The 26,996-nt window shown below is 43.0% G+C and overlaps 1 protein-coding gene across 1 annotated transcript in view; it reads right to left on the bottom strand.

Moving 5' to 3' along the window:
* Kif14 (kinesin family member 14) overlaps nt 1–26,996 on the bottom strand; it is a 64,302-nt gene that overhangs the window by 21,165 nt on the left and 16,141 nt on the right. Inside the window, exons 11-22 of the mRNA XM_034513305.2 lie at nt 24,492–24,664; nt 23,678–23,825; nt 23,402–23,465; nt 20,343–20,527; nt 14,915–15,017; nt 13,483–13,643; nt 12,572–12,719; nt 11,800–11,952; nt 10,175–10,301; nt 7,646–7,739; nt 6,949–7,078; nt 1,003–1,103 (exon numbers count right to left, since the gene is read on the bottom strand). Coding sequence (XP_034369196.1) covers nt 1,003–1,103; nt 6,949–7,078; nt 7,646–7,739; nt 10,175–10,301; nt 11,800–11,952; nt 12,572–12,719; nt 13,483–13,643; nt 14,915–15,017; nt 20,343–20,527; nt 23,402–23,465; nt 23,678–23,825; nt 24,492–24,664 — 1,587 coding nt within the window. The remainder of the gene's footprint in view (nt 1–1,002; nt 1,104–6,948; nt 7,079–7,645; nt 7,740–10,174; nt 10,302–11,799; nt 11,953–12,571; nt 12,720–13,482; nt 13,644–14,914; nt 15,018–20,342; nt 20,528–23,401; nt 23,466–23,677; nt 23,826–24,491; nt 24,665–26,996) is intronic.

Genomic DNA, 26,996 nt, shown 5'->3' with positions numbered 1-26,996 from the left:
ACCCTGAGCTTTTCACTGCCTTAACCCCACAACCAGTCACCAGTCACCAGCCCTATTGACTCTGCATCTCCAGTACGTGTAAAATGGTGTTCTCTTTTCCTTCTCCAGTGCCTGGTTCATGAGGACAGGGAGGACTTTCTTACCTGGGATTCCCAAGACATGTCCAATAGTAGCCATGATAGAAAATTTGTTTTTAATAGCAACAAAACAAAACTAAAGAGCTAAAATGCTGCAGGCTAGAACCTTTCAATACCATTTGCTTCTAAGATCAAAGTAGAGCTAGGTTTTCATGAACATGAACAGCATCTACCTACTATGGAGGTTTTTATACTTTGGTATAACAAACAATAATTGTCACATATAGACGTTCTTTCTGTATCACACTGATTTATTCTTTTGTGGTGCTCATACTAACTTGACTGCATTTAAACATGTGTAACTTATGATCAAATATCATGGGTCAGACTCTTGAGATGTTAAAAGCAATGCCATTCTTTTTTTGTTTCTTTGTTTGTTTGTTTTTGTTTTTCAAGACAGGGTTTCTCTGTGTAGCCCTGGCTGTCCTGGAACTCACTCTGTAGACGAGGATAACCTCAAACTCAGAAATCCACCTGCCTCTGCCTCCCAAGTGCTGGGATTAAAGGTGTGTGCCACCACTGCCTAGCCCTTTTTTTATATAGGAAATTATGCTATTCTAGGTTGCTCTTAAAACTAGTATGATAAAATACTGAACATTTCTGCTTATATAGTAAACTGGTAAACAATGTAATACTACATGCACCATAATTTGATCAGTAACATTAATGCCACTTATATTTCTGGGTCCCATTACAAACATATTATGACAGTAGATCTCTCAAGATAATTTTATATATGATATATGATATATATATATGTGTGTGTGTGTGTATATATATATATGTATATATATATATATGATGTAAATCTGTAACTTATATACTTATATATACAGAACAAGAAAAGCAATAATAAACAACTTACCTCCTTTTAGAGAGAGAAGAAACAGGAGTGCTGGTAATGTCGGGTTCCCACTCATCTGCAGGGTCACAAAAGACATCCTCACCCCTGTTACCACTGTCACCCTAAAGAAAATACAAAATATTCTTCCCATTAAACATGAGTGGAAAATGTTTTACAATTACATAAAAAAAAGGCTTAAATGATTTTATTATTTTAAGATATAACACTAACGACCTACTGAGTCAACTAACCTGGGCCCATGGGGCTCACAGAGGCTGAACGACCAACCAAAGAGCATACCTGGGCTGGACCTAGGCCCCTTGCACGTTTGTAGCACATGTGCAGCCTGGTCTTCTTGTGGGTTCTCTAACAGTTGGAATGGGGGGCTGTCTGTGACTCTGTTGCCTGCCTGCCCCTTCCCCTAGCTGGGGTGCCTGGCTGGGCCTCAGTGGGAGAGAATGCACTCACTCCTGCTGTGACTGGATATCCCTGCATGGGTACCCAAGAGAGGGGGCTTTCCCTTTCACTAAGGAGAAGGGGAGAGAGTCATGGGGGAGGGATTTGTGAGAGAGGGACTGGGAAGAGAGAGTGGGTGCTGAGGATGTGACCAGGATGTAAAGTGAATAACTGTATTAACGAAAAAAAAATATAAAGCTAGTAAATTATACAGGTTATCTCATTAGTCTTTTGTTTTGCTTTTTTTTTTTTTTTCAAGACAGGGTCTTTCTGTGTAGCCCTGGCTGTCCTGGAACCCATTCTGTAGACTGGGGTGGCCTCAAGCTCACAGAGAGAGATCCCACTGCCTCTGCCTCCTAAGTGCTGGGATTAAAGATCTGTGCCACCATTACCAGGCTTATCTGATTAGTCTTAACACATATCATACTATTGATCAAATAAAAAACTAACTATACAAATTATAATAATAAACACACGTATGCAGATGCCATTATGAAATTAATTATTTTGTATGCTAACCTATAAACTATTATTTTGCAAGGCTAACATAAAAAACTAACCTAAACAGCAACAACAACAAACTGTAGTCACATGATGCTGGAAATTAAAACAAGCCTCATAAAAACAACAAAAATGATGAAATACTTCAAAAATTGCAACCTGGACTGGGGAGATGGCTCAGTCAGTAAAACCCTTACCTTGCCATCACAATGCCTGAATTGACTCCTAGACTCATGTGAAAAATGCAGGGTGAGCTGGCACACATCTGTAATCTCAGGGTTTGGGAGCTGGGCTGCTGGATCTCCAGCGTCCACAGCCTCGTGGTCTCCAGGACAATACAGCAAGCTCTGGGACAGTGAGGGAAAGTGGACAGTGTCTCACAAACACACGCTCGCGCATGGCCACCCACACAGCAATCACTTCTAGGTTGAATATACCGATAATAATCTATAAATTAGATATTTAAGCACTCTCAATTAAAATTCTACCTAGATACTACAGAGCTTGATTCGGACAGTACAGCATGTGCAAAGACTAAGTAAACAACTTCTACAAATACTCAAAAGCAGGAAGTCAAACAGTAAACTACAGAGTAGGGGTTAGAGTGTGCAATGACGTAAGACTGGTCAAATGCCCTTGATGCTGCTTTAAATACACTCATACTTGTTATTGTAAAATCAGAAATTATTAACAAACAGAAACAGAGACAGAAAGGAAAACCACCCACAAGTGGGCCCTATAGAGCGACTCTGTCACTGCTGTGATGTAACACTTCCAGGATTTGAGATTTCACTTTGCTGGGGCTAGAAGACTGGCTCAGTGGGTAAGAGCACTTGCTGCTCATGCAGAGAACCTGGATTTGGATCCTAGCACCTGCATGGTGGCTCACAACCATCTACAGCTCCAGTCCCAGGAGCCGCGATGCACACTCCTAAATCCTGAAGGCACCAGGCACGCATGAGATGCACGAATATACACACAGGCAAAACACACACACTTAAAAAGCAGCAGCAGAAGATGCTTTGCTTTCCTGGAACAAAAACTCACAGTATAAATTTGTTTAAAAAAAAAAAAAAAAAAAAAACCAAAAACACCAAAGAGGTTCAGGTTTGGTTTGGTGGGTTTCATTTAGGATTTTTCTAGTGTTCATATTAAGATTGGTTTGTAATCTGACTCATGTTTTCAGCTTTTTCATTGGTTTTTGGAGGTGGCGGCGGCTTTTGGGGTGTGTGTGTGTGTGTGTGTGTGTGTGTGTGTGTGTGTTTTGAGAGTCTTTCTATGTAGCCCTGGCTGGCCTGTAACTATGTAGACCTCAAACTCAGATCCACTTGCCTGTCTCCCGAGTGCTGAGCTTAAAGGTGCGAGCCTCCACACACAATTCTTACATTTTCTTAGTTACTCTGAGCATCATAAGATGAATTGTGAAAGGTTCTACAATACTTCCCACAGAACATGGCTTCTCTTTTCTTTAGCACCCTGAAAGTGTGCTTATAAAGTTGAGGAACCAGTATCTTTTTATCCCTTATTTAATCTCCCCCACTACTGGTTTATTCCTTTTAGTTTTTAGGGGCACATTCTCATGTGTTCAGACTTTTGTATTCAGCAGAGGGCCAGCCTATGCTAGTGTTTTAGACTTTTCTATTTAGCATAGGCTAGCCCTGAACCACTGATCTAAGTGCTGGGATTACAGGAGGGAGCTACTACATCTGGCTCTTTCCTATCTTTTTTTTTTTTTTTTTTCAGTTCTGCAAGTTTATTTGACATTCAACAGGTTAGTTCTCACCCACACTGACTATAGAATTTTGAATGTGGTAACAGGCACATGAGTTACCAGTGTGTAGAGCTTAGTGAATCCTCATCCTCATAATGATTTCTGGACAAATGGACTCGGATGTGATACAGAACATTCCTTATTCCTTTGGCCCAGACGGCTTTATTGGCCGTATCAGAACATCTGGAGTCCCCATCCCCTTCACGACAAACTTCTGGATTCTCTGAGTGCCCAGAAGCACGCTTTCTGAAGCCCACTCCATGGACGCTCTTGTTCATGGTGTGTTGTTGGGTCACCACCTCGCTAATGGCAGAATGGCCTTTTTTCATGACACCCTTCTTTGAGGGAGCCTTTCTGTTGAGTTGGAAAAAGCTACTACCTATTTTTTTCAATTGTTGTTTTTTGAAACTACTTCATTTACAGACTTTTAACATTATCACATGGTTGTCCTCCCAGTAATTCAGCTTTTATAATTTATTTTTTCCTAGAATGTCTTTCTTTCTAGAAGTCTTAAACAAATAGTACAGGATAGGCTCTAAGGCAACATACCATAGCAACATACCATAGCAACATACCATAGCAACATACCATAGCGACGCTTGCATATCCTTGTTTACTGCTAGAATATTTATAATATCGCAATGACCAGGAGATGGAAACTAGCCTAGATGTCCATCAAAAGATGAATGTATAAAGAAAATGTGATATATATATATACACACACACACACACACACACACACACACACACACACACATATATGTATATATACACACACAATGGAATTTTATACATCTGTCAAGAACACTGAAATCATAACAGAAAAGTAAACAGGGCTGGAAATCATTAAATTAACAAAATAAAACCAGATTCAGAAAGACAATGGAGTTTAGCTGTTTTCTCTTGTATATGGATTTGTAATTATGTAGTGTGTGTGTTTACATGTGTAGAACAGGGGATAATGGGGGACGGGAAGGGAAGGGGTTGAACACAGGGAGCCCAGGGACAGAACATGTGAATGAGGGATACATGTGTGAAAATGCTGCGATGATTATTAATTTTTCATTGATTATATTTTATTAATTAATATATTAGTTAACACATGATTTTGTAAGCTAACCTAAGAATGCAAACATGCAAATGAACATCAGGTTTGGGCACTTGCTCGAAAGCTCCAGGACCCACAAGGTAGAAAGAAAGAAGAGGGAGAATCAACTCTCCCACGCTGTCCTCTGATCTCACACCCAGCCTCTTGTGTGTCTGTCTGTCTGTCTTATACATAGATAAGTACAAGTAAACAAATACAAAAGTAACAGAACACTTTATTGATGATATAATTTTTTACTTAATCCTAATTTTTGTTTGGTTTGTTTGTTTAATTATTTATTTATTTATTGAGACAGGGTTTCTCTGTGCAGCCCTAACTGTCCTAAAACTTGCTCTATAGACCAGGTTGGCCTCAAACTCACAGAGATTCCCCTGCCTCTGCCTCCTGAGTGCAGGAATTAAAGGCATGCACTACTACTGCCCAGCTTCTTATCAATTTAGATACCATTTTTTGTTTTTAATTTTTGAGACAGTGTCTCATGTAGCTCAGGTTAGGCTTGTATGTGGCCAAGGATAACCCTGAACCCCTTGGGTTCCTGAGGGTTAAGATTACAATAAATGCCATCTTCTTAGAATCCCATGTCTCTTCAAGTCTCCAAGATCTAATTGATCAGTGACTCCTTTTTTTCTCACAAGGATTCCTTCAATTGCTTTTCTTTGTCTTATAATCTAGATTGAGTAAATTATCTTCACTTTTGATTAAGTAATTCACAGATTAAAGCTGTGACAATATCCTCTAGGCTTTAACATACAATATTTTCATTAATATTTTGAGCATTATCTTAGTATTATAGAATACCATTTTAGCAGTCACATAATTTGAACACACACACACACACACACACACACACATACACACACACACACACATACACACACACACACCACACACACACCACAACGTAACACCATATCAGGAAAAAGGTTACATAATCAGAACTAAAAACTAAAATGAGTGATTAGAATAAAAAACAAAAATGAAACCACTTATTAACAAAATACATAGACCACTTAACAGAAAGTGCAGCCAGGCTGGTAGTGCATGCTTTCAACACCAGCACTGCAGAGACAGAAACAGAGGCAGAGGCAGAGGCCAGAGGCCAGAGGGAGGCTAGTCTGTGAGTCTGAGGCCAGCCTGGTCCACACAGTGAACTTCAGGCCAGCCAGTGGGACTGAATGAGGTCCTGTCTGGGAAAACTAAAAGAAGTCAAAGGATATTTTACCACAAAGAAACAAAGTTAAACCCTGACTTCACTAGTTACTAAAAGAAAAGCCAAGCAAATTCCTAACATTACTTTGTGGCAATACTTAAAGCAAGCAATAATGTACAGCAAACAAAAACTCCCATATATTGTTACTGTTTTTTGAAAATATAAGGCAAGAAAACAGATGTTAAAAATGACAAAAAGATGGTTTTAATTGTGATCAACAAAAGCAACAATTAGAAACACCAGATGACAACAATGGGAAAATATGGAACAGTATACATTAGTCAGGCACAAGGAGCTAATGCCAAACCATGTGGCTAGCTCTTCTATGTCTATCGTCCCTGAGCTTCAAGGCAGAGCAGGTAAAGTACACGGTCACAACACGCTGGAAGGCTGTCATACTGACATGCACAAAGAAAGCAGATTCACACCACTCTTCATGTTGGGGAGCTCAGAAATGAATGGATTTCCTCTCATTTAACAAGAATATGTCACCTCCATAATTTGTCTTATTTTGGGAGGAGCAGAGAGCTTGACAGGGTTTCATATAAAGCAGTTTGGCCTCAGAATCACTAGTGATTGAGGTGGGCCTCGAACTCCTCGTCTTTCTGTATCTGCATCTCAAGTGCTGTGATCATAGTCATGTGTGATCATACCCGGCTCCATGTTTAAGAGTTTATAGAGGAGCTATCAAAGAGTTAAGAATACTGGCTGCTCTCCCAGAGCATATGGATTCAATTTCCAGGGCCCACAAGGTGGCTCACAACCCTCTGTAACTCCAATTCCAGGGGATCTAACACCCTTTTCTGGCCTCTGAGGATACAAGGCACACAGACAATAGACATTCATGCAGGCAAAACACCCATATGAGGTTTTTTTTTTTTTTTTTTTTTTTTGAATTTTACAGACTTTAATATCACAAACCTCATAAAGCTCTTTCATTGCTGCAAGTTTAGATTCAAACTTTTCCAGACTCCAGAAAGTTGAGATCCCGAGCTGGAGGTTACGAACTCGAACAGAGGTATCAGAATGACCTTTGTCTGATGCATCATGTCTGAAGAAAAGAAAACAAAACAAAGAAAAATGCTTAACCTAAAACACTAACAAACACCTAAGGGGGCTCTTAGTGTCAAAGAGCACATTCTCCTCTTCCAGAGTTTGGTTTCAAGCATCCATATTGACTGGTTCCCAAGCAACCTGTAACTCCAGTTCAAGGGGCCTTGACACCCTCTTCTGGACTCCGATGCCTACTGTGTGCACACGGTGCACATACATGCAAGCAGGTGCACACGCATATACAGTATAAGTAAATAAATCATTTTTAAAATTTGAGATGCGAGGCTGGGTGGTGTGACTTGGTGACACAGCACATGGAGAGCAGACGTGAGGCCATGGATTCAATCTCCAGTCCCACGAACGTAAAATAAGCATGGAATGCAGATACACAAGATTTCAACTCAGAAGAAAGACTAGTAGACTCTTACAAATGGAATCTTAAATCCTCAGTTACCAGGGGTTCTGACATCTCTTCTTTCCTAGACAGAGACTACTATATGGATTTCAGAGAAACCTAAATTTAAAAACAATGATGTACAGGTCAACAACTGTGAAAGCTACTCACCTGCCAAAAACATAGCCGTTTTTAAGTTTGTCACTGATGGCATTGGCCTCCTGAATCATCGTGGAAAGTTTCATGGAGCTCCAGGTTGGTGAAACTAACAAAAAGCAAACAGGTTAGAACCACAAGGCATGTCTGACCACAAGCATGTACCACCAGTTAGAATAATTCTATAATACTGACGTTAGCGGCTGGACAGATTGCTCAGCGGCTGAGGGTACTGGCTGCTTTTTCTGAGGACCCAGGTTTGATTCCCAGCACCCACACGGTAGCTCACAACCATCTGTAACTCTGGATTCTCTAAGGATCTGACACTCTCTTCTGGCCTCTGTGGGTACCAGGCATGCACATGGTATACAGATACAAATGTAGACAGAACACCCATATGTATAAAAAGTAAAACAATGTTAAAATTTAAAAATGACATTAAATGAATGTTTTAAATTCTGTATCATAGAGAAGAGCAATTTTTAAAAAAAAATTCTTAAAAGTCAAGCTAGTCTTTACATAAAGTGATTTGTCTTGTACGTGGTGGAATAGTATAAAACAGAGAAAAAGGATACTGGAAGAGAGGGACACCTATTACCCTTTCCTCTAATGTATTTAAAGGGGTTTTCCTTCTTTTTTAATATTATTTTTTCACGGTTTATTTATTAGGGCATGAAAGTGCCATGATGTGCATGTACAGGTCAGAGGACAAGTCATGGGGACCAGCTCTCTCTTTGTACCATGTGAGTTCTGGGATCCAATTTAGGTCATCGGCCTTGGTGGCAAGTGCTTTTATAGGCCGAGTGATCTTAACAGCCCCAAATTATTTTTTTTTTACTATCTAATTTTTCTAAATCATCCAAGTTAATTTATTAAAAACTGTAGCCCTTTTAAATTTCCTAGACAAATACAAAAATTAAAAAGGGTATCTTGATATATGGGTCCACAGAGAAACACCTGTTTCACTTGGGGCCTTGGTTTAATAAAACACACATGCACATGTGCACACATACATGAGTGTGTATACACACACACACACACACACACACACACACACACACACACGCATACTTTACTAACTAAATAACCAAAGTAAAAGGACAGTGATTTAGCACGCAGCTGCATTTTCCATCCTGTAAAGTTAGAACTTAACTCAGCTTCTCACATGCCATGCGCTCTCCTCCCAGAGTCACAACCCTCCACCCTAAATCTGAGGTGTTATCATAAATATTTCCTCTATGTTATGTCAAACAAAAAGCCATGTGTTATCCCATGGTTAATCTTCACCAGTAGTCTTCGACGGTGAGGCAAGCTTTCTCTTAAAGACCGGGAACAAGGTCAGAAGGCCCACTCTTGTCACTTCTGTTCAATAAAGCATCGAGTCCCAGCCAGAGAAACTGGCAAGGAGAAGAAATAGAATCCAAATTGAAAAAGAATAAACTTGTCTGTGTGGAGATGAGCTGGGCAGCTAAAGACTCCACCAAGACAGGTGCACGACAGAAAAGAACGATTGTGTTTCTGTACTCTGAAAACAACGTATTAAAACAGCATCAGAGCTCTGGGTGTAGCTCAGTAGAGAAGTGCTTGCCTAGAGCTCAGAGCTCCCAGTCCTATCTAAGCTAGCGCTCTCTCTCTCTCTCTCTCTCTCTCTCTCTCTCTCCTCCTCCTCTTCTTCTTCCTCCTCTTCTTCTCCTTCCTCCTCCTCCTTCTCCTCTTCCTCCTCTTCCTCCTCTTCCTCCTCCTCTTCTTCTTCTTCTTCTTCTTCTTCTTCTTCTTCTTCTTCTTCTTCTTCTTCTTCTTCTTCCTTCTTCTCTCTCTCTCTGTCTCTCTCTCTCTGTCTCTCTCTCTCTGTCTCTCTGTCTCTGTCTCTCTCTCTCTCTCTCTCTCTCTCTCTCTCTCTCTCTCTCTCTCTCTCTCTCTCTCTCTCACACACACACACACACACACACACACACACAGACAGCCCAGAAAGCAATGGAATACACAAGGACATGTCTCACCACAGAAATAAAACACCTGGACACTGAAATACAAACCAACTTTGATGAAAGGAACTGGACATTAATAGAAAGACATAAAGACATAGTGTTAATGCATTAGAAGAATAAACCTTAAAAGAACTGGCTAAAGCAATGTACAGATTCAGTGTGATCCTTATCAAAATTCCAATGGCATCCTTCACAGAAACAGAGTATCAACTCATTTCAGGCTACAGTTTCAGTAAATTAATTTGGAGGTGGGGACACAAACATGCAGTCTATAGGACCAACACAGCTGTTCTAAAAACTGAGCATGAAAAACCATCTATAGAAATATAGTGGCACACAAAAAAATAGCATCTAGAATAAAGACTTATTTATCTTTTTACTTACTTAACGAATGTATTTATTTGGCGCTAGGGATTAAACCCAGGGTGTTCTGCGTGCCAGACAAACACCTTTTTACTAAATTACATCCCCAGCCAAGCATTTTAAATATGTAAAGGCAGCTAAAATAAGACACAGAACTTTAGGAGAGTATACGTTAACCTCAGTATATACTCACTGGTAAGAGTTTTCTCCCTGTTTCCCCGATTCTCCTGAAGCATCTGGACTTCTTCAGCGATCTTTTGCTTTTCAATTTCTAAAGCTTCTAGGATCCTTGCATGTCGGATTCTATGGTCTTCTAAGGCCTAATGGGTATGCATTCGTTTAGACCAGCACATGAGGATACAGAGAGAGAGAGAATTTACAAACTCAGAGATGCTGAATATGCTTGTTGGTTTCACCGTTCTAGCCATGTTGCTGTTTATATACACCTTATAACATCATGTTATTTATCTTACATATACATAAGACAACCATTTTTAAAGCCGATAATCCAGCCAGCATAATGGGACTTGCCACCAACACTTGATGACCTGAGTTTGATCCCTGGGGCTCACATGGTGGAAACAATCAATCCCCAAAGTTGTCCTCTGACTTCCACATATACACCATGACACATGAATAAGTGTTTTGTTTTTTTTTTTTTTTAAAAAAAAAAAAAAAAAAAGATTAGTGGAGGCTGGGCAGACAGCTCAGCAGGCCCAGTACTCGCTGCACAGTAGTATGAGAACTGTGTTTGTATCCCCAGCATCCGCATAAAAATTTTGAAACCGGGCTTATAGCAGACGTAACCTGAGCATCATGGGAAGCAGACAACAGATCATGAGACTAGGAACAAATGGGCACTGCGGTGCACACCTTTAAACCAGCGCAGGGGAGGCAGAACAAACGAATCTCCACAGGTTCGAGACTAGCTTGGTCTACATGTGTCTTCCAGATCATCTCTCCAGCCACAGAAACTGCATTTCTAGCAGGTTTCTAGAAGAAACCAATGTTCCTCATCCAGAGAACACACTCCAAGAACCACTATTGTGGCTCTGGAGAGATGTCTTGGCAGTTATTAGCACTGGCTGTTCTTCTGGTGGACCTGGGTTTGGCTCCTAGCACCAACATGGTGGCTCAACCATCTGTAAGTACAGTTCCAGCGGATCTGGTGCCATCTTATGTCCTGTTAGGGTACCAAGACCCACATCACACACACACACACACACACACACACACACACACACACACACACAACATTCACACACATAAAATAAACCATAAAATCCACAAATATGTAGAGAAGGAAAGGCCCAAATGTTGGCAAAGGGCCTGAAGATGTTGTTAAAACACTAATGCTCTGGTCTTGTCTCTCAAAGATGTTGTTAAAACACTAATGCTCTGGTCTTGTCTCTCAGTTTTATAAACCTTGGCTGTTTGACGTTGGCCCCAGAAAACAGCCTTCATCTTCATCGAGACAGAAGTAGGTATCAAATGCTCTACCCCAAGACATTGGTAACTGCCCCTCTATCAGGATGTGACCCACGTAAAGACTTTACTTTTCTTCCTGCTGCATTTTGGGTCCTGGTACCATTTCCTTATGTATATAATTTAGCATGACTGATGACAGGAAGTTGTAGACACGAGAAGAGAAAAAACTAGAATGGAACTAAGGGGGCTATGTGCCTTCCAAAGTGTCCGTGGGCTGTGGGCTGGCGCATGAGCAGATGCGGGACAGAGGAGTGTGGGCAGAGGTAGGGATTCCCACCTAGAGACCTCGCGGGCTCTCTCACAGCGGCGCAGGCTCAGACGCGGACTTACGTGCTTTGCGGCCAGGGTCTCCATCTCCAGTCGCCTTTTGTTCACGTACACTTCCTGTTCAAGATGCTGCTTCGCCCTTTCCAACTCCTCAATCTTGTGGCTAGCTTTTTGATTATTTATTTCCTCCAGTCTCTTCCTTTGAGACTCTTCCCTCTGTATTAACATTTAGTAAGAATGAACTCAGGCAAGAATGCAAAGACTTTTTTCAAAGACAGCGGCTCTAGGGTGTAAAAGTTGCCCTTGTGATGAATGAACAAGAACACAGCAAAGCTATGGAGGACTCCGCCTCACGCAGGTCACGTGATCCAACCAGCCATGCACGTCCCTGGTCCAGCTTTTGTGGGTATGTCCTCTAAAATGGGTTCCTGGAGCTAAAGGTTTACCACTGAGTCACCATGAGGAGACACAAGCCCTGAGTCGGTAGAAGGGAATCTATTCTCTTCTCCTATCAGCCAAGACCTACTATTAACTTGTCACCTGTAGCTCTAACCCTAGTATCAAAATACTTCTCAAGCTCCCTTTTTTGGATAGTGTCTTGTCTCATGTATCCCAGGCTAGCCTTGAACTTAACTGAAGATGTGCCTGGACTCTCAAACTGCTCGGGTGAGCATCTCCACGCCCAGTTTTTAGGCCACACCCAGGGGTACACACATTTTAGTTAGGAAGTACTCGACCAGCTAAGCTCCCTCCTGGAGGCTGTTGCAGTCAGTCTTCCACGTCAGTCAGTCCCCCACCACTGAGAAATTCAGAGGAGGGTTGAGAACGCCCTTACCAGCTCTGCCTCCAGGGCCTGGATTTTGCTCTCATATGCAGCTTTTTGGGAACAAAGTTCTTGCTGGGCCATCTCCTTTGCAATTTGAATTCCTTGCATCATTTCTTCCTTCGCCTTCAACTGTGCGTCTTTTATTTCTGCTTCAAGCCTACAAAGAAGCAAAGATATTTTTAGAACAGGGATTTTTTTTTTTTTAAGATAAATTTAAATCTTAAAACTTAATTTCTGGTATTTTATCTACAGTATTTTCTGATTTTTCACTAGTTTTGAATACATTTTGTCTATACAAAAAAACCCAGAACAGGATGAAAATACGATTATTCCTAGCTTAGTTATTATTGCAGATGCCTGATTTTAAATTAATGTAAAAAGCATGTAAAAAGGGCTGGAGAGATGGCTCAGCCGTTAAGAGCACTGACTGCTCTTTTAGAGGTCCTGAGTTCAATTCCCAGCAACCACATGGTGGCTCACAACCATCTGTAATAGAATCTGATGTCCTCTTCTGGTGTGTCTAAAAATAGCTATAGTATACTCGTATAAACATAATACATTAACCTTAAAAAAATTACACTTATTAAAAAAAGCATGTAAAGAAAATGTATCATATAAAATGTTACAGTAATCATTTTAGTAACTATAGGTAACACAGTGAACCAAAATAGGGTATTTTCTGTTACGCTAACAGTGTTCCAATTCCATTTTAAGATACAATAGAGCCTTTTGTTGAGGTGGCATCTCAGGCTAGTCTTTAACATACCATATACCGGAAGGTCTGTTGAGGCGTCCCTTTGCTGTTATTTAAGCAGCAGTTCAGGGTCTCTGAACTGGGCCTTGTCCTCGTGAGGTGAAACAGTTCATTCTGGTGCATGCTTTTTGCTCACATATTCGAGTCAGTCAGTGGTGACACTTACCGAGATCTCTGTGCTGTAAGTAACTCATTTTTGGCAAACTCAAAATCTTTTGGGCCTTCGCTTGTGAAATTATGTCTACTTGACGTTTTCTTTCCTTTCTGGACTTCAACTGGATGATTAAATCTAAAATAATGATCTCCACCAAGAACCACCCGATCACCCTAAAACACACACATACAAAAAAAAAATTATGATTTGAGGTGAGTTTAAATTTAAAAAAATTACAAATTTTTTCAAAATGAAAAATATGCATTTAAAAAACTGAGGAGAAAACAAATAAAATACTGACAATGGTTTCCCTCACGAGATAGGCTTAAAAAAAAAAAAAGATTTATTTATTTATTTTATGTATATGAGTGGTCTGTCTTTATGTATGCCAGAAGAGGGCATCAGATCCCATTACAGACAGTTGTGAGCCACCACGTGGTTGCTGGGAATTGAACTCAGAACCTCTAGAGAAGCAGCCAGTGCTCCTAACCTCTAAGCCATCTCTCCAGCCAGTCAGGTATAGTTTTAAGTGCTTTATTCTCCCTGATACTCCTTTAACTCCACAGTTCACAGTGACAGTGTTATCAGTGATAGACATTAAATCATGGCAACTGTCACATTTGTTAAGTATTTCCCACATACCAAACACTGCTGAGTAATTCACATGCGCATGCATGTTTGTGTATATCTAATAAAAGTCTCATGTACATCTCACAACTTTTTTTTTTTTTTTTTTTGGTTTTTCGAGACAGGGTTTCTCTGTATAGCCCTGGCTGTCCTGGAACTCACTCTGTAGACCAGGCTGGCCTCGAACTCAGAAATCCGCCTGCCTCTGCCTCCCAAGTGCTGGGATTAAAGGCGTGCGCCACCACTGCCTGGCTACATCTCACAACTTATGAGCAACATATTACTCCAAAGTTGGGAAAGGGGAAAGTAAGACACAGACTTTATTAATGACAGTAGACACTCACTCAAAACCACTCTTTGCAAGCAATGGTGTAAGAACTCTGAGTGAATTATTTTTAGATTAATTCTCCACTACCCTAGAAAAGTAGAATTCATATAAAATGACCATTATTCTGCGTTTGGCTGCAACAGTTCATGCCGGTTAGTGGCACTCTGAAAGTGTCCTAACCAGGAGGGATTGCTCCATCATCTAGTTAAGTAACGTGACAAAGGTGTCAGTGCAGGTGATGGTCAGAGTGAGGACTTCCACCTCTTGTGGCTTGATTCCTAAGCCCAGGTCTTCCAAGGACACCCAGTAGTGAGACCAGTTCCTGGTTCATACCATTATAACATCTCCTTGAACAAAGAAGGCTACGAATGAGTTAATCAATAGAAACTTTGAAATGGAAAAGTTCTCAGTTGAGGTCAGTAACTTGGAGAAAATGTAGATGACAAACATAGATGACTGGGCAGCGCCTAATGGCTCCTGCCAACTTACATGATGTAATACTGTGGGCTCGGAGATGCACACCCCATTTACGTACGTCTTTGCTTCTCCAGCTGGAACAATACTCACTGTTCCTCCAAAATTTCTGATAGTACTGTTAAAATAAAAGGTACACTGTTATAATTACAGGACACTTTAAAAAGTAAGAGCAGGTGAGAGGAATAAATCTGCTTAGCTTATTCCTCTGGTAGTAGTTCATACTAATTTATAGCAATAATAATTTTAAATTATTATATTTTTCCCCAAAACATACTTTGATGTTTGATGAACAGCAACAACAACAATAAAAAAAAAAAAACACTGGCACATCCAGCAATTGTATCTGCTGGTGTGGAGGAAGTTTTCACTATTTTTATTAACTCCTGGAAAAACAAATCAAAATACTAAAATAAACATTTCCTGAAAATAAAAAAATACACAGGAAAAAAAAAGTTCAAGGAAAAAAACCAATCAAATACTGACAATGGATTCCTCCAAGAGAGTGTTTTTATGTGCTTTTATTTTTCTAAGTTTCTGCTTTTGTAACTGAGTGCACTGCTTGCCCTATAAATGGGCTTTCCTGAAGGAGAAGCGAGGCGTTCCACAGGAAGAAGCAGCGAGACAGAGCACTTCCTTAACCGTCTAACTAAATGGGCCTTGCTGGGAAGAGGTGAAGAATCACTCACAAACACCACACGTGTGTTTGGAAGAGACTTTTATTCAGAAAATAGGAAATTTCAAAGGCTACCTAGACAGAAACAGAAAATGCAGCAAAAGCCAAGTCTTAACTCTAGACCTTTAGCATTGATTAGGTTCCAAGATTTGTAATTAGAGAATAATTGCTCAATTAAAGCACCCCAAAATGTATCTGAGTGAAATGGTTCGCTGTTGGATGGTGTCTCCCACCAGCAGACTGTGTAAACCACATAGGTTTAAATGGTTCCCTTATCATCCTGCTCTCACATAGCTGTTCACTCAGTCGTCACAAGTCCACAGCCAGCATTCCGAGCCCCGTGTTTCAGTTTCAACCACCATCTCCTTCACAGGCCTCTGTGTCTCCATCTGAGGCCTGCCCCACTTAGGCATTCACATCAGTACCTGCCCTTCACTGAGGCTTTCCTTCAGGGAAGGAGCGCCTCTTCCTTATCAACACCAACTCTCATCGAGTTCTCTAGAAAGCTCTTCTCTGAGAAGTCTGAGGTGGACTCCCCTCACTGAGTACGCAGGACTTGACTGAAGAGTTCCCTCACTCAACACCCAGGAGCCAGGTGGGTCAGCAGTGAGGACAGACGGGAGAGCAGCTCTCGTGAGCATCACGGTCTGGAGAGTAAGGCACTGAAGCATGTACTAAATGGACAAGATAGAGTTCAAGGCAAGCAAGAGACTCCCTAGCCTCCATCCTAGACTCTTCATTCTTTGATTTAGTTCTGTATCTTTGCCACTGATGTAAATGATGCTGAACTTAGGTGATAGATAAAACAATGATCAGGATAGTAAAAGGGCATGAAAAACCTATCTTCCCTACTAGATTAAAAGACTCATTACAGCCAGGCAGCGGTGGTGTACGCCTTTAATCCCAGCACTCAGGAGGCAGAGGCAGGTAGATCTCTCAGTTCAGGGCCAGCCTGGTCTACAGAGCAAGTTCTAGGACAACCAGGGCTACAGAGAAACCTGGTCTTGAAAAATCAACCAACCAACCAACCAACCAAATGAACAATGAAAAAAACTCAAGTAATCAGAGCCACAGAGTGTTAGAACAGATCCCCATATTTTTATAAATTGCCACAAAATAAACAACAAACTACTGATTTGATTATCTAGTTAAGTAACTTGAGAATAAGTATAAGGTCCTGGGAGAATTAATTACTTGCATGGAAATTAATGTTCATTTCTCGTTCACACTAAACTTCAAAAATACAGAGGAAAAGAAAACATCGGTATGTCATCACTATAGAAACCTTCATTTGTATATGTGTGTGTGTGTGTGTGTGTATAGTGTTACTTGGGATTGAGCCCAGGGTCATGTGCAAGAATTCTATCAGTGACGGATACCCTCAGTCCTCTTTTTTACCTTTTCTTTGAGACAGAGTCTCACTAAGTGCTCAGGTTGGCCTTGACCTCATTCTGAAGCCAAGTCTGGCCTTAAACTTGCAAGTTTCCTGCCTCAGTCTCCTGAGAGCGTATAGGTCTGTGCCACTGGGTTTAGATGAAACGTTCCTTCTTCAACAAATCACAAAACTAGCAATCATATAAAGGAAAACCTAATGCTAGGTACTAAATAAGCAGAGGAATCTCAAGTGGCCGAGAAACACTTAAAGGAATGTTCACCATCCTTAGCCACCAGGGAAATGCAAATCAAAAAGACTTGGATATTCTACCTTATACCTGTCAGAAGGGCTAAGTGACAGTTCATGCTGGGGAGGATGTGGAGCAAGGGGAACATCCATTCTCCCATTGCTGGGGGAGTGCAAACTTGAAGTTGTACAGTCACTTTGGAAATCAATTACGATGCAGTTTCTCAGAAAACTGAGAATTGATCTCCCTCAAGAACCTTCTATACCATTCCTGGCATATACTAAAGGATATTCCATCCCAAAGGACGCTTCTATACCATTCCTGGCATATACTAAAGGATATTCCATCCCAAAGGACACTTGCTCAACTATGTTCATAGCAGCCTTATTCCTAATAGCCAGAAACTGGAAACAACCAAGATGTCCCTCAACCAAAGAATGGCTAAAGAAAATATGGTACATCTACACAATGGAATACTACTCAGCTGTTAAAAATAATGTCATCATGAAATTTGCAGGCAAATGGATAGAATTAGAAAACATCATCCTGAGTGAGGTAACCCATTCCTGGAAAGACAAACATGGAAAGTACTCACTTATAAGTGGATATTAGCTGTAAAGTAAAAGACAATCATGCTATAGTCCACAGACCCAGAGAGGCTAAGTAACAAGGAGGGCTTCAGGGGGGATGAATGGATCTCCCTGGGAAAGGGAAGTAGATTTTGCAGGTGGTCTGGGGTAGGTGGGGTTGGGAACAGGAGACATCAGGTGGTGGGGGGGAGAAAAGACTGGAATTGGGGGGGGCATTATAGGGGTGAGGTGGAGAGCTAGTGCAATGGCAACTGCATGGAATCTACAAGAGTAACCCTAGCAAAGACTCCTACTAGCGGGGGACAGAGGGCCTGAACCAGCCATCTTCTGTAAGCAGGCAAGGCCTCAAGTGGAGGGATTGGGACACCAACACAGTCACAAAATCTTTAACCTAGAGACTGTCCTGCCTGCAGAGGGTTGTGGGATCAGAGCCTAGCAGAATTATCATTAAAGAAACCAGAGAAATTTCATCCGGCAACTCATAGGAGCAGATGCAGAGTCCTGGGAGAGCTCCAAGGGCAAGCCCTGTTCCTGGGAGCCTAGAAAGGTGTTAGGTGCTCATATCCCTGATAAGACTCACTGTCGTATTAACGATGAGTTTTAAGTCCTCAGCACTCCTGCTGCTCACTATCCTGTAACTAAGCAAAGGTGCTAGGACCTGCTAGCAATTTGACTTTAATTAGCAGCTGCTGCACTCTCCTTTGTGTCCTGGCTGCCTTGAGCAAAAGGACTGTCAATCTAAACCAGCCAGACTATATCCTTATGTTAGCGGCAGCCATTATAGGCACTCCACAGACTGATAACCCTACAGAATGATTCCCAATGACTGCCACTGCTCCTTGTGGTGGTCTGAATGAGAATGGTCCCGTATAGGCTCGTATGTCCGAATGTTTGGTTCCCGGTCGGTGGGCAGTCTAGAAGAACTAGGGAGAGGCGTGTCACTGGGCTTTGAGGTTTCACAGGGCTGCTTGCTGCTTCCTGTGAATCAGAAGGTAAGCTGTTAGCCCCAGCTCCAGCACCATGCTGCCTGCCTGCCCTCCACCATGCTCCCAGCCATGGCCATTATAGGCTAACCCTTTAAAACTGTAAGTGAGGACTCAAGTGCTTCCTATTGTAAGCTGCCTTAGTCAGTGTTTCATCACAGCAATAGAACAGTAACAAAGACACTCCTGAAGATGCAGCCTCAGCCAGGACTGGTTCCATCTAGTTGTATAAGACTTTGTGGTAGGAACTCAAACCATCTTTTCCATCTAAGGCAGGTAAGGAGCACTTCTGGTGACCTAGCAGAGCTGGCTGATGCTATAGAAACAGCTCTGTGACTAGTGCAAACACAGACGCTGGTGCAAGGTCTGTTGTGATTGGTGCAAACACCCCCCCTTCTGGCTAGATATAAGCAGGCTCTTCAGCACACTTGCTGAATCAGATGGGAGACATTCCTTCCTGTTTCCTACCCCGAAGTCTCAACAGTTAAGGCTTCTCCTCAGTGGACTTTTCATGGTTACTTGAATAGCCTAGGCTGAGCTGCTGACAAAGAAAGCAGCAGAGACAGTGGCCTGGGAGTGAAAGCAACAGACAAGCAGTTGGCAGGCCACGTGTCAAAACTGGGAAGACGGCACTGAAGAAGAGGCAGCTGGACAGTTCAGTAGAGCTGCCACCACAGGAAGGTTGAGGGGAGAGAAACGGAGGACAGAGAGCTAAGGCTGAAGAAGGACAAAGGCCATAAAGAACCAGAGACATAGACCCTGGTCACTGGAAGAGGTTCAGAGACAGCTTTAGAGTCAGGAGGCTCAGACGCTCCCTCCAGGCGTGGGGGACAGTCACAGTGGCCACTGTGGGGGCTAGGAAATCCCAATACCTCAGCCCGCCCAGAAGCTGAAAAGGGCTAGACTATACAAGACCTGTACCACTTGTAGAGCTAAGGGTTCCACAAGACTGTGGGGCCTCACCGGCTGCCGGCCCATCACCCGGCTGCTGTGGGTGCACTCACTGCTACAAAGGCCTCCACTAGAAACCCTTTCCCTTACCAATAATCTCTCTCCCAGCGGCCCAAGAGAATCCAACCAGTCCACTGGTGAGAATAACAAGAACATTAGGAGAGAAGTAAAGTAAATGTCTATCAAAAAATACACTGCAATGATCCGTGATAAATTCACTGCTCACAGTCTTCCGTCTAAGATGGAGAGTTTACTTTGATGTCTACTATTAAGATTCTAAGAAAAGACATTTCCCTTTGAATAGCGGATCAGGTACACCACAGAGAGCATCTCCCTGAACCGTACATGGAGAGGAACCATTCACAAGGTCTGTCCTCCCTTAAAGAAAGGGTTGAACTGGGTGGTGGTGCACACATTTGATCCTAGCACTCAGTCTATAGATTGAGTCCTACGACAGCCAGAGCCACACAGACAAGACAAACCCTGTCTCAAAAAAGGGGAAGGGATTGAAGAAGTACCGAGAAGAATCGGTATGAATGCCTTGTTGGACAAGGGCCCCACTAAGGAGGCCCAGAGGGCTGCTGACAGCGGCCGGCCGTGTCCCGCAGGGGGCTGACATACCAGTGGGCATCGGCAATCAGCACCCCCGATAGCTGGATGTCAGGGCTTGAGTGTGGTGTGTGCTTTCCAACTGTGGTCACGCCCTCCTTCACCATGTACAGCAACATCTCCGACAGCTGCGGGTCTTCATTGAGATTAACAAGGTTTGGCAAGTGGTTGTCCATTTGAAATGTAACTCCTGCTTTCTGGTAGAAGCAAGAAGAAAATCATGAAATTAGTAAATTTACCTACAAGAATGGTCTAGGTTGAATCTTAGGGTCACTTTTCTAGAGTTTCAGTGCATACATGTTCATAGAGATTAAAGTTCAGTGGTAGAGTACATGCACGGGAAGTGCCCTGGTTTTAAACATGCACGCATGCTCACATGCACACACACACATGCACACACATGTGCACACACACATGCATGCACGCTCACATGCACACACACGCATATGTGCACACACACATGTACACACACATGTACACACACATGTGCACACACATGTGCACACACATGCATGCACACTCACATGCACACACACATATGTGCGCACACACATGTGCACACACACACATATACACGCACCCAGCCCAGAAGCCCTCCTTTGTGGCTTCTCTATGCCTGTCACCACGACACTCCTACGCACATGGTTCTGCAGCTCTTTCCTCACACTCCTCATACACTGTCATCAACACATCACTGCCAGCCTGGCTTCTATTCTATGTAGACTTGATCACTTCTGCTCGGTCTCATCAGCACCATCTTACACTGACTCATGCAGAATCCCCGCAGGAGCCTCTGGAACACCCTGTCCCTGTTTCCGTTGTTCCATATCCCATCCTCCATAGGGTGATTCCTCAACTCCCTGCCAGAACTTCTGAGAGCTTCTCACTTCCTAAAGAGTAAAGATTAAGATTCCCGAGCCTGGAAATGCAGAGCTCAGCAAACCAATGGCATCTTGCCATGTTTACCTCTCATGACCTCATCTAAACTGCCTGAGCTCCTCTCTCCTCCAGTGCTGTGTTCTCACCTACCAAAATCTTACCCAACTTCACCTCTCACAGCTTTTTTTTTTCCCCTCCCCTGTGTAAATCAGGCTGGCCTGTTACAATGTACTCCAAGCTGGCTTCAAACCCAGGCTCCTCCTGCCTAGCTTCAACATGCTGGAATTAGTCATGGACCACCACACCGGCAAACCCTACCTCTCCTGTTAGGACAGCCTCCTGTTAGGACAGCCTCCTGTTAGGACAGCCTCCTGTTAGGACAGCCTCCTGATAGGATAGCTTCCCGATAGGATAGCCTCCTGATAGGATAGCCTCCTGATAGGATAGCCTCCTGTTAGGATATCCTGACCGTTCCCAAAGACCCTTTCTTGCTTTTTTTTTTGACAGTGTGTGTCTATGTATTCAGGAAGGGACGGGGGGGGGGGGGGGGCCCGTATGTGGAGGCCGCCTTATTTTTAGAGACAGATTCTCTCACTGACCCAGGCTAGCTGGCCACTTAACTGCAGAGATCCACTTGTTTTCTCCTTACCCAACCTCCTTGACCTACCAGCACTAGGGTGATGGGCACGCACCGCCACCACTCCGCCACAGCCTGCTTTTACACGGCTCTGAGGATCTGAACTGAGCTCCCCACACTTGTGCACTGGCACTCAGTGAACACCTGCTGAGGCATCTCTCCAGCCCTTTTCCCTGTATTCCTACCAACCCAGTGTCCTTGACTGACGCTCTGCCGCTCCTAACTCTTCTCAATTATCCTTTGGATTTCACCACAGGGGAAAGGGGTTTTGATTCCTCCAAAAATTAAAACTAAGACAAAAAAAAAAAAAAAATGCCTCCCTCAGCCTTACAAGCCCTTGGCCTGACTTAGACAATTCTCATCCTCAAAGAGATCTATGTGTGGCTCTATTTCTTCATCTTGTTACTGTTGAGTCAACTGTCCTCTGCCCCCACGCTGCCCCTCCTCACTTCAGTGGCCTCACAGTTTTACAATGCAACGTCCACATTTCAAAAACCCAGAATCATTCTTGACTTCCATGTCTACTACTACTGACCCTAAAATCAATTCTCCCAGGGCTGGTGAAAAGGCTCAGTAAAGGTGCTTCCCACACCTGATGACCCACATTCGGAATTTCCAGAACACGTTCCCCCATGATATATAGCATACATATACACATAATAAAAAGTTTGAAAATAATAAATGCAAATCCCTTTCCCACAGCTCTGCCTCCTGACCCCACCTCCTCCACGACCACCACTGCCCTGGTCCACGCTCTCGCTTTCTCATGCCTTAACCACACCAGCAGCTCCTAAATGACTCTCCTTCCAAAACCTGCTCTTTCCTTCTTCAAATCCACCTTTCTCACTGCAAAGGAAACCTTAACTGGGTGTAGTGGCACATGACCGCCATCCCTGCATGTAGGCTCCAGGGATGCAGATCCACCACCTAGATCCAGATATTCTTCCCCCTACAATCCCATCCTGATGGTTCTTGTGTTTCAGTGGTAAAGCTTAGCACACGGCAGCATCATGGGCAGCCAGGACGGCTGCGTGATCCCACAGAGAATCCATGGCGAAGAGGATAAGGAAGGTGACCACCAAAGAGAAGGGCCCCGAGGCCTCAGACAGGAGTAGGAGCTGCTGCTTGAGGGCCTGGTTCCTGTTACAGCCCCGAATCAAGCCGCCAACACCCCTCCAATGCCAGGCCCTGAACCAGCCACAGCAACTGTGCTGGCCTCAGCACCAGAAAACTTGGCTTCTGCGCCAAGGTCCCGGGAGACAACACTGGTCTGGCCACTTGGACAGGAGAGCTGCTGTGAAAGGCTGCTTAGGGGGACCCTGGTCTGCTGAGGAGGACGCAGACGCTGGCCCAGTTCCAGTGCAGGAACAGGTCAGAATTGGAGAAACCAGCAGTGTCTTTGTGATCTGTCTTAGAGCCTTGGTTTCTAAGGATTCTTTATGTTAACTATCTTTATGTTAACTTTGTACAGAATTACTATATGGTAAAGATGGGAAATGAAATTCACAGGTGCGCACTCTCTATTTAGCATCAGCTTAGGAAATTGAAATGATACCTGTAACTCCTTTGTCTCTTGAAGTTTTCTCTTTTCAGCTTGTTCAAACTTTTCCTTCCATACTCTTTTCAAAAAAAAGAAAGAAAGTTGAAGTTAAAAATACATTTGTGGAGGATCAAAATGAAGAGGCTACCAGAGAAGCTTGCAGAATACCAACAACCATTTAACATATGACAGCTGACAGCCAGCGGTTCTGTTCTGAGGGAGGTGGTGAGGAAGATTCCAGATTCTCTCACAGCCCTCCCGGTCGGTCCTGAGGGCTCTGGGTCTGCTTACCTTTGGAACTCTGCCATGTCTCTCTCCTGCTGGTGCAGCCTCATCCTTAAGGATGCTACCTCTTGCCGACAGAGTCTGTACTGTTCAGGATCAATGTTCCGGTTGTTTCTCTGGGCAGCTTTTAACTTCTCAATTTCTGCTTTCAACTCTAAAGATTCGTAAAAAAGACACGTGATGAATGGCTAAATCTGGAAAAAGATTTCCATTTGCTGTTCCCCCTAACTACACTTTTTTTCTAACCTTTTCTGGATTCCCTCTCCCACTTCCTCTCTCTCTCACTGTATACTTACCTCCTCCATCACTGTCAGGTTTGTAACTAGGACACATTAGCAAACAGGCATGAAAAAACGGTTTTCTTAAAAAAAAAAAAAAAAAAATATATATATATATATAAAAATTGGAATTAATAAATTAAACCTAAACTGTGGACTAGTTTTGTAATCAAGAAAAAGGAGGACGGGGCTTGGTAAAATGCTTGTTGTACGTTCTTGAGAATGGAAGTAGCATCTATGTAAATGCTGGGTGGGTATAGCAGCCTATCTGTAATTCCACTACTTGCAAGGCAGAGACAAGGGACTCCCCAAAGCCAACAGGCTAGCTAGCTTAGACATACTGGGGAGCTTGGGGTCAACTGAAAGGAACTGCCTCAGTGAAAGAGACAGAGAGCAATCTGGGGAGACTCCTAACACCAGCCTTGGGCATCCACAATACGGCGTGCAAACACATGTGCATACACATGCACATTTGAACACATATCCAGTGCGCACACACACATATGTGCTAGATGAATAATAAGATCTGAGACAGCGGTCACCTCTGATTAACTTAGCATTCATGTCCTCGTTGACTTTGGCGATATTGACTATCAGGCGGGCTTGGGTGGCGTATCTGAGCGTGCTCAGCGTTTCCTCTATGTTGCTGGCAGCGGGACTGATGGTAGCAATCATCGCTGTCTTTGAATTGCCACCCAGGCTTTCTTTCAATAGCCTTTAAGGGAAAGAGAAACAGCCACAGTTAGACTTTAGTCTACAGCCACCTGGCAGCAGCACTTGTCTAGAAAACTCCAATCAACAGAACAGGGAAAGATTCTTCATTGACTACACATCTGATAGAAGCTAATATCCAAAATATATAAAGAACTAAAAAACAAAACAAAACGTGAACATCAAGAAAACAAATAACCTAACCGAAAAATGAGGTACAGAACTAAGAAGAGTTCTTGAAAGATAAAACACAAATGGCCGAGAAACACTTAAAGAAATGTTCCACATCTTAGCCATCAGGGAAGTGCAATGAGATTACTGCTGTCAGAATGGCTGGGACACCTAGGCTGTTTCCAGTTTCTGGCTGTTCTGAACAGAGCTGGCAGAGTGCAAACCTGTACAGCCACTATGAAAACCAGCATGGCGGCTCCTCAGGACCCATCGACACCATTCCTGGGTCTACACTCAAAGGACTCAGCATCGTGCTACAGACAAGCTTGCTCATCCTCTTCACTGCTGCTCAATTCACAATGGCCAGAAACCGGAAACAGCCTAGATGCCCACCAACAGAAGAATGGATAATGACAATGTGGTATGCTCACACAATGGAATATTAGTCAGCTGATGAGAAAAATGAAATTATGAAATACGTACAGAAATGGATGGAGCTAGAGGAAATCGTCCCATGTGAGGTAATCTTCTATGTGAGACCTCTGCATGCACACTGCAACATGCACACACACAAACATGCACGCTGCAACATGCACACACACATATACATGCTGCAACATGCACACAAACATGCACACACACATGCACACTGCAACATGCACACACACATGCACACTGCAACATGCACACACACATGCACACACACATGCACAATGCAACATGCACACACACACAAATATGCACACTGCAACATGCACACATACACGCACAATATTAAAAAAAATATATTTAAAAAAATGTCCTAAAAACAAAGAGTCATTTTTTTTTCCTGAATGCTATCATCTTTCACACTATCATAAAGCAGAAAAATTTCAAGTAAAACAGTTGGAAGCTGTGGGCTGTCTATCTACATTTGTGTTTGTTAGAAGTTGAACACTAAATGCATACAGGGTAATGATGTACCAGAAGGAAAGTGTACGCTCACTATAAAAATACGGAAGGGCTCTGTGCTAGCTGTTAAGTGCTAGGTGAACAGAATTATTCAGTTCCACGTTACACACGCTGCAAACACTTGGTGATACGTGGCAAACACTAACGAGCCTAAGCAGAGCACTTCACACTCATCTCTCAGGACTTCACGTTCTTAGGCTCATTGCTGCTTTAAAGGGTTTTGACGTGATCTCCATTTTATAGATGAGGAAGCAGGCTGCACTAGTGAGCTTACCAAGTCAGAATTTATAAGATGCAAAGCTGAGATTCAACTCCAGGTATGTAGTCAGCCTGTCATCCTTTTCTTTACTATGTGTGTGTGTGCGCAGGCGTGCACGTGTGTGCATGTGTGTTTAGCAGTGCTGGAGTCCGAACCCAAGACTTTGTGCATACCAGGCAAGCACTCTACCATCCCAGCCCACCCGATCTTACACAATTAATCTTCTTCAGAGGCTGAACAGAGGGCTTAGTGGGTAACACACTTGTTGTGCCAGCATGGGGAACTGAACTCAGGGCCCCAGAACCCACAGAAGAGTTGGGCATGGTGACACACACTTTGGTGGTTTGAATAAGAATGGCAACCACAGGCTTTTATGTTTGAATGCTTGATCCTTAATTGGTGAAAGGGACTGTTTGGTAAGGGTTAGATGTGACCTTGTTGGAGGAGGTGTGTCACTGGGGGTGAGCTCTGAAGTTTCATAAGTCCACACCATTCCAGTTAGCTCTCCCTCTCTCCCTCTTTCCCCCTCTTCTGTCCTTCTCCCCTTCCTTGTGCCTCATGGTTATGGACCAGATGCACACTCTCAGATATTGCTTCAGCTCCATGCCTGCCTGCTTGCTGCTTTTCTCCACACCATGGTCATGAACTAATTCTCTCTCTCTCTCTCTCTCTCTCTCTCTCTCTCTCTCTCTAACCCTAATATAAATGTATTTTTATGAGTTACCTTTGTCATAGTGTTTTGTCACAGCAATAAAACAGTAACTAGGACACAAACCTAGACCCCCAGTGCTGGAAGACTAGGTGGCCCCAAAGACCAACCAGCCATTCAAACCAGAACATCCAGCTCCAAATTCAGTGAGAGATCTTGTTTCAAAAATCAGGTGGAGAAAAGATAGAAGACTCCTGAATTTGACCCAACTTCTACATGTACATACACAGGCAAGCACACCTGCAC

This window comes from Arvicanthis niloticus, chromosome 10 (genome assembly GCF_011762505.2).
Source record: "Arvicanthis niloticus isolate mArvNil1 chromosome 10, mArvNil1.pat.X, whole genome shotgun sequence".
In the NCBI taxonomy this organism is placed as follows: domain Eukaryota; kingdom Metazoa; phylum Chordata; class Mammalia; order Rodentia; family Muridae; genus Arvicanthis; species Arvicanthis niloticus.
The sequence above is the reverse complement of the archived record's forward strand: the minus strand, read 5'-3'. Positions and strand labels throughout refer to the sequence as shown.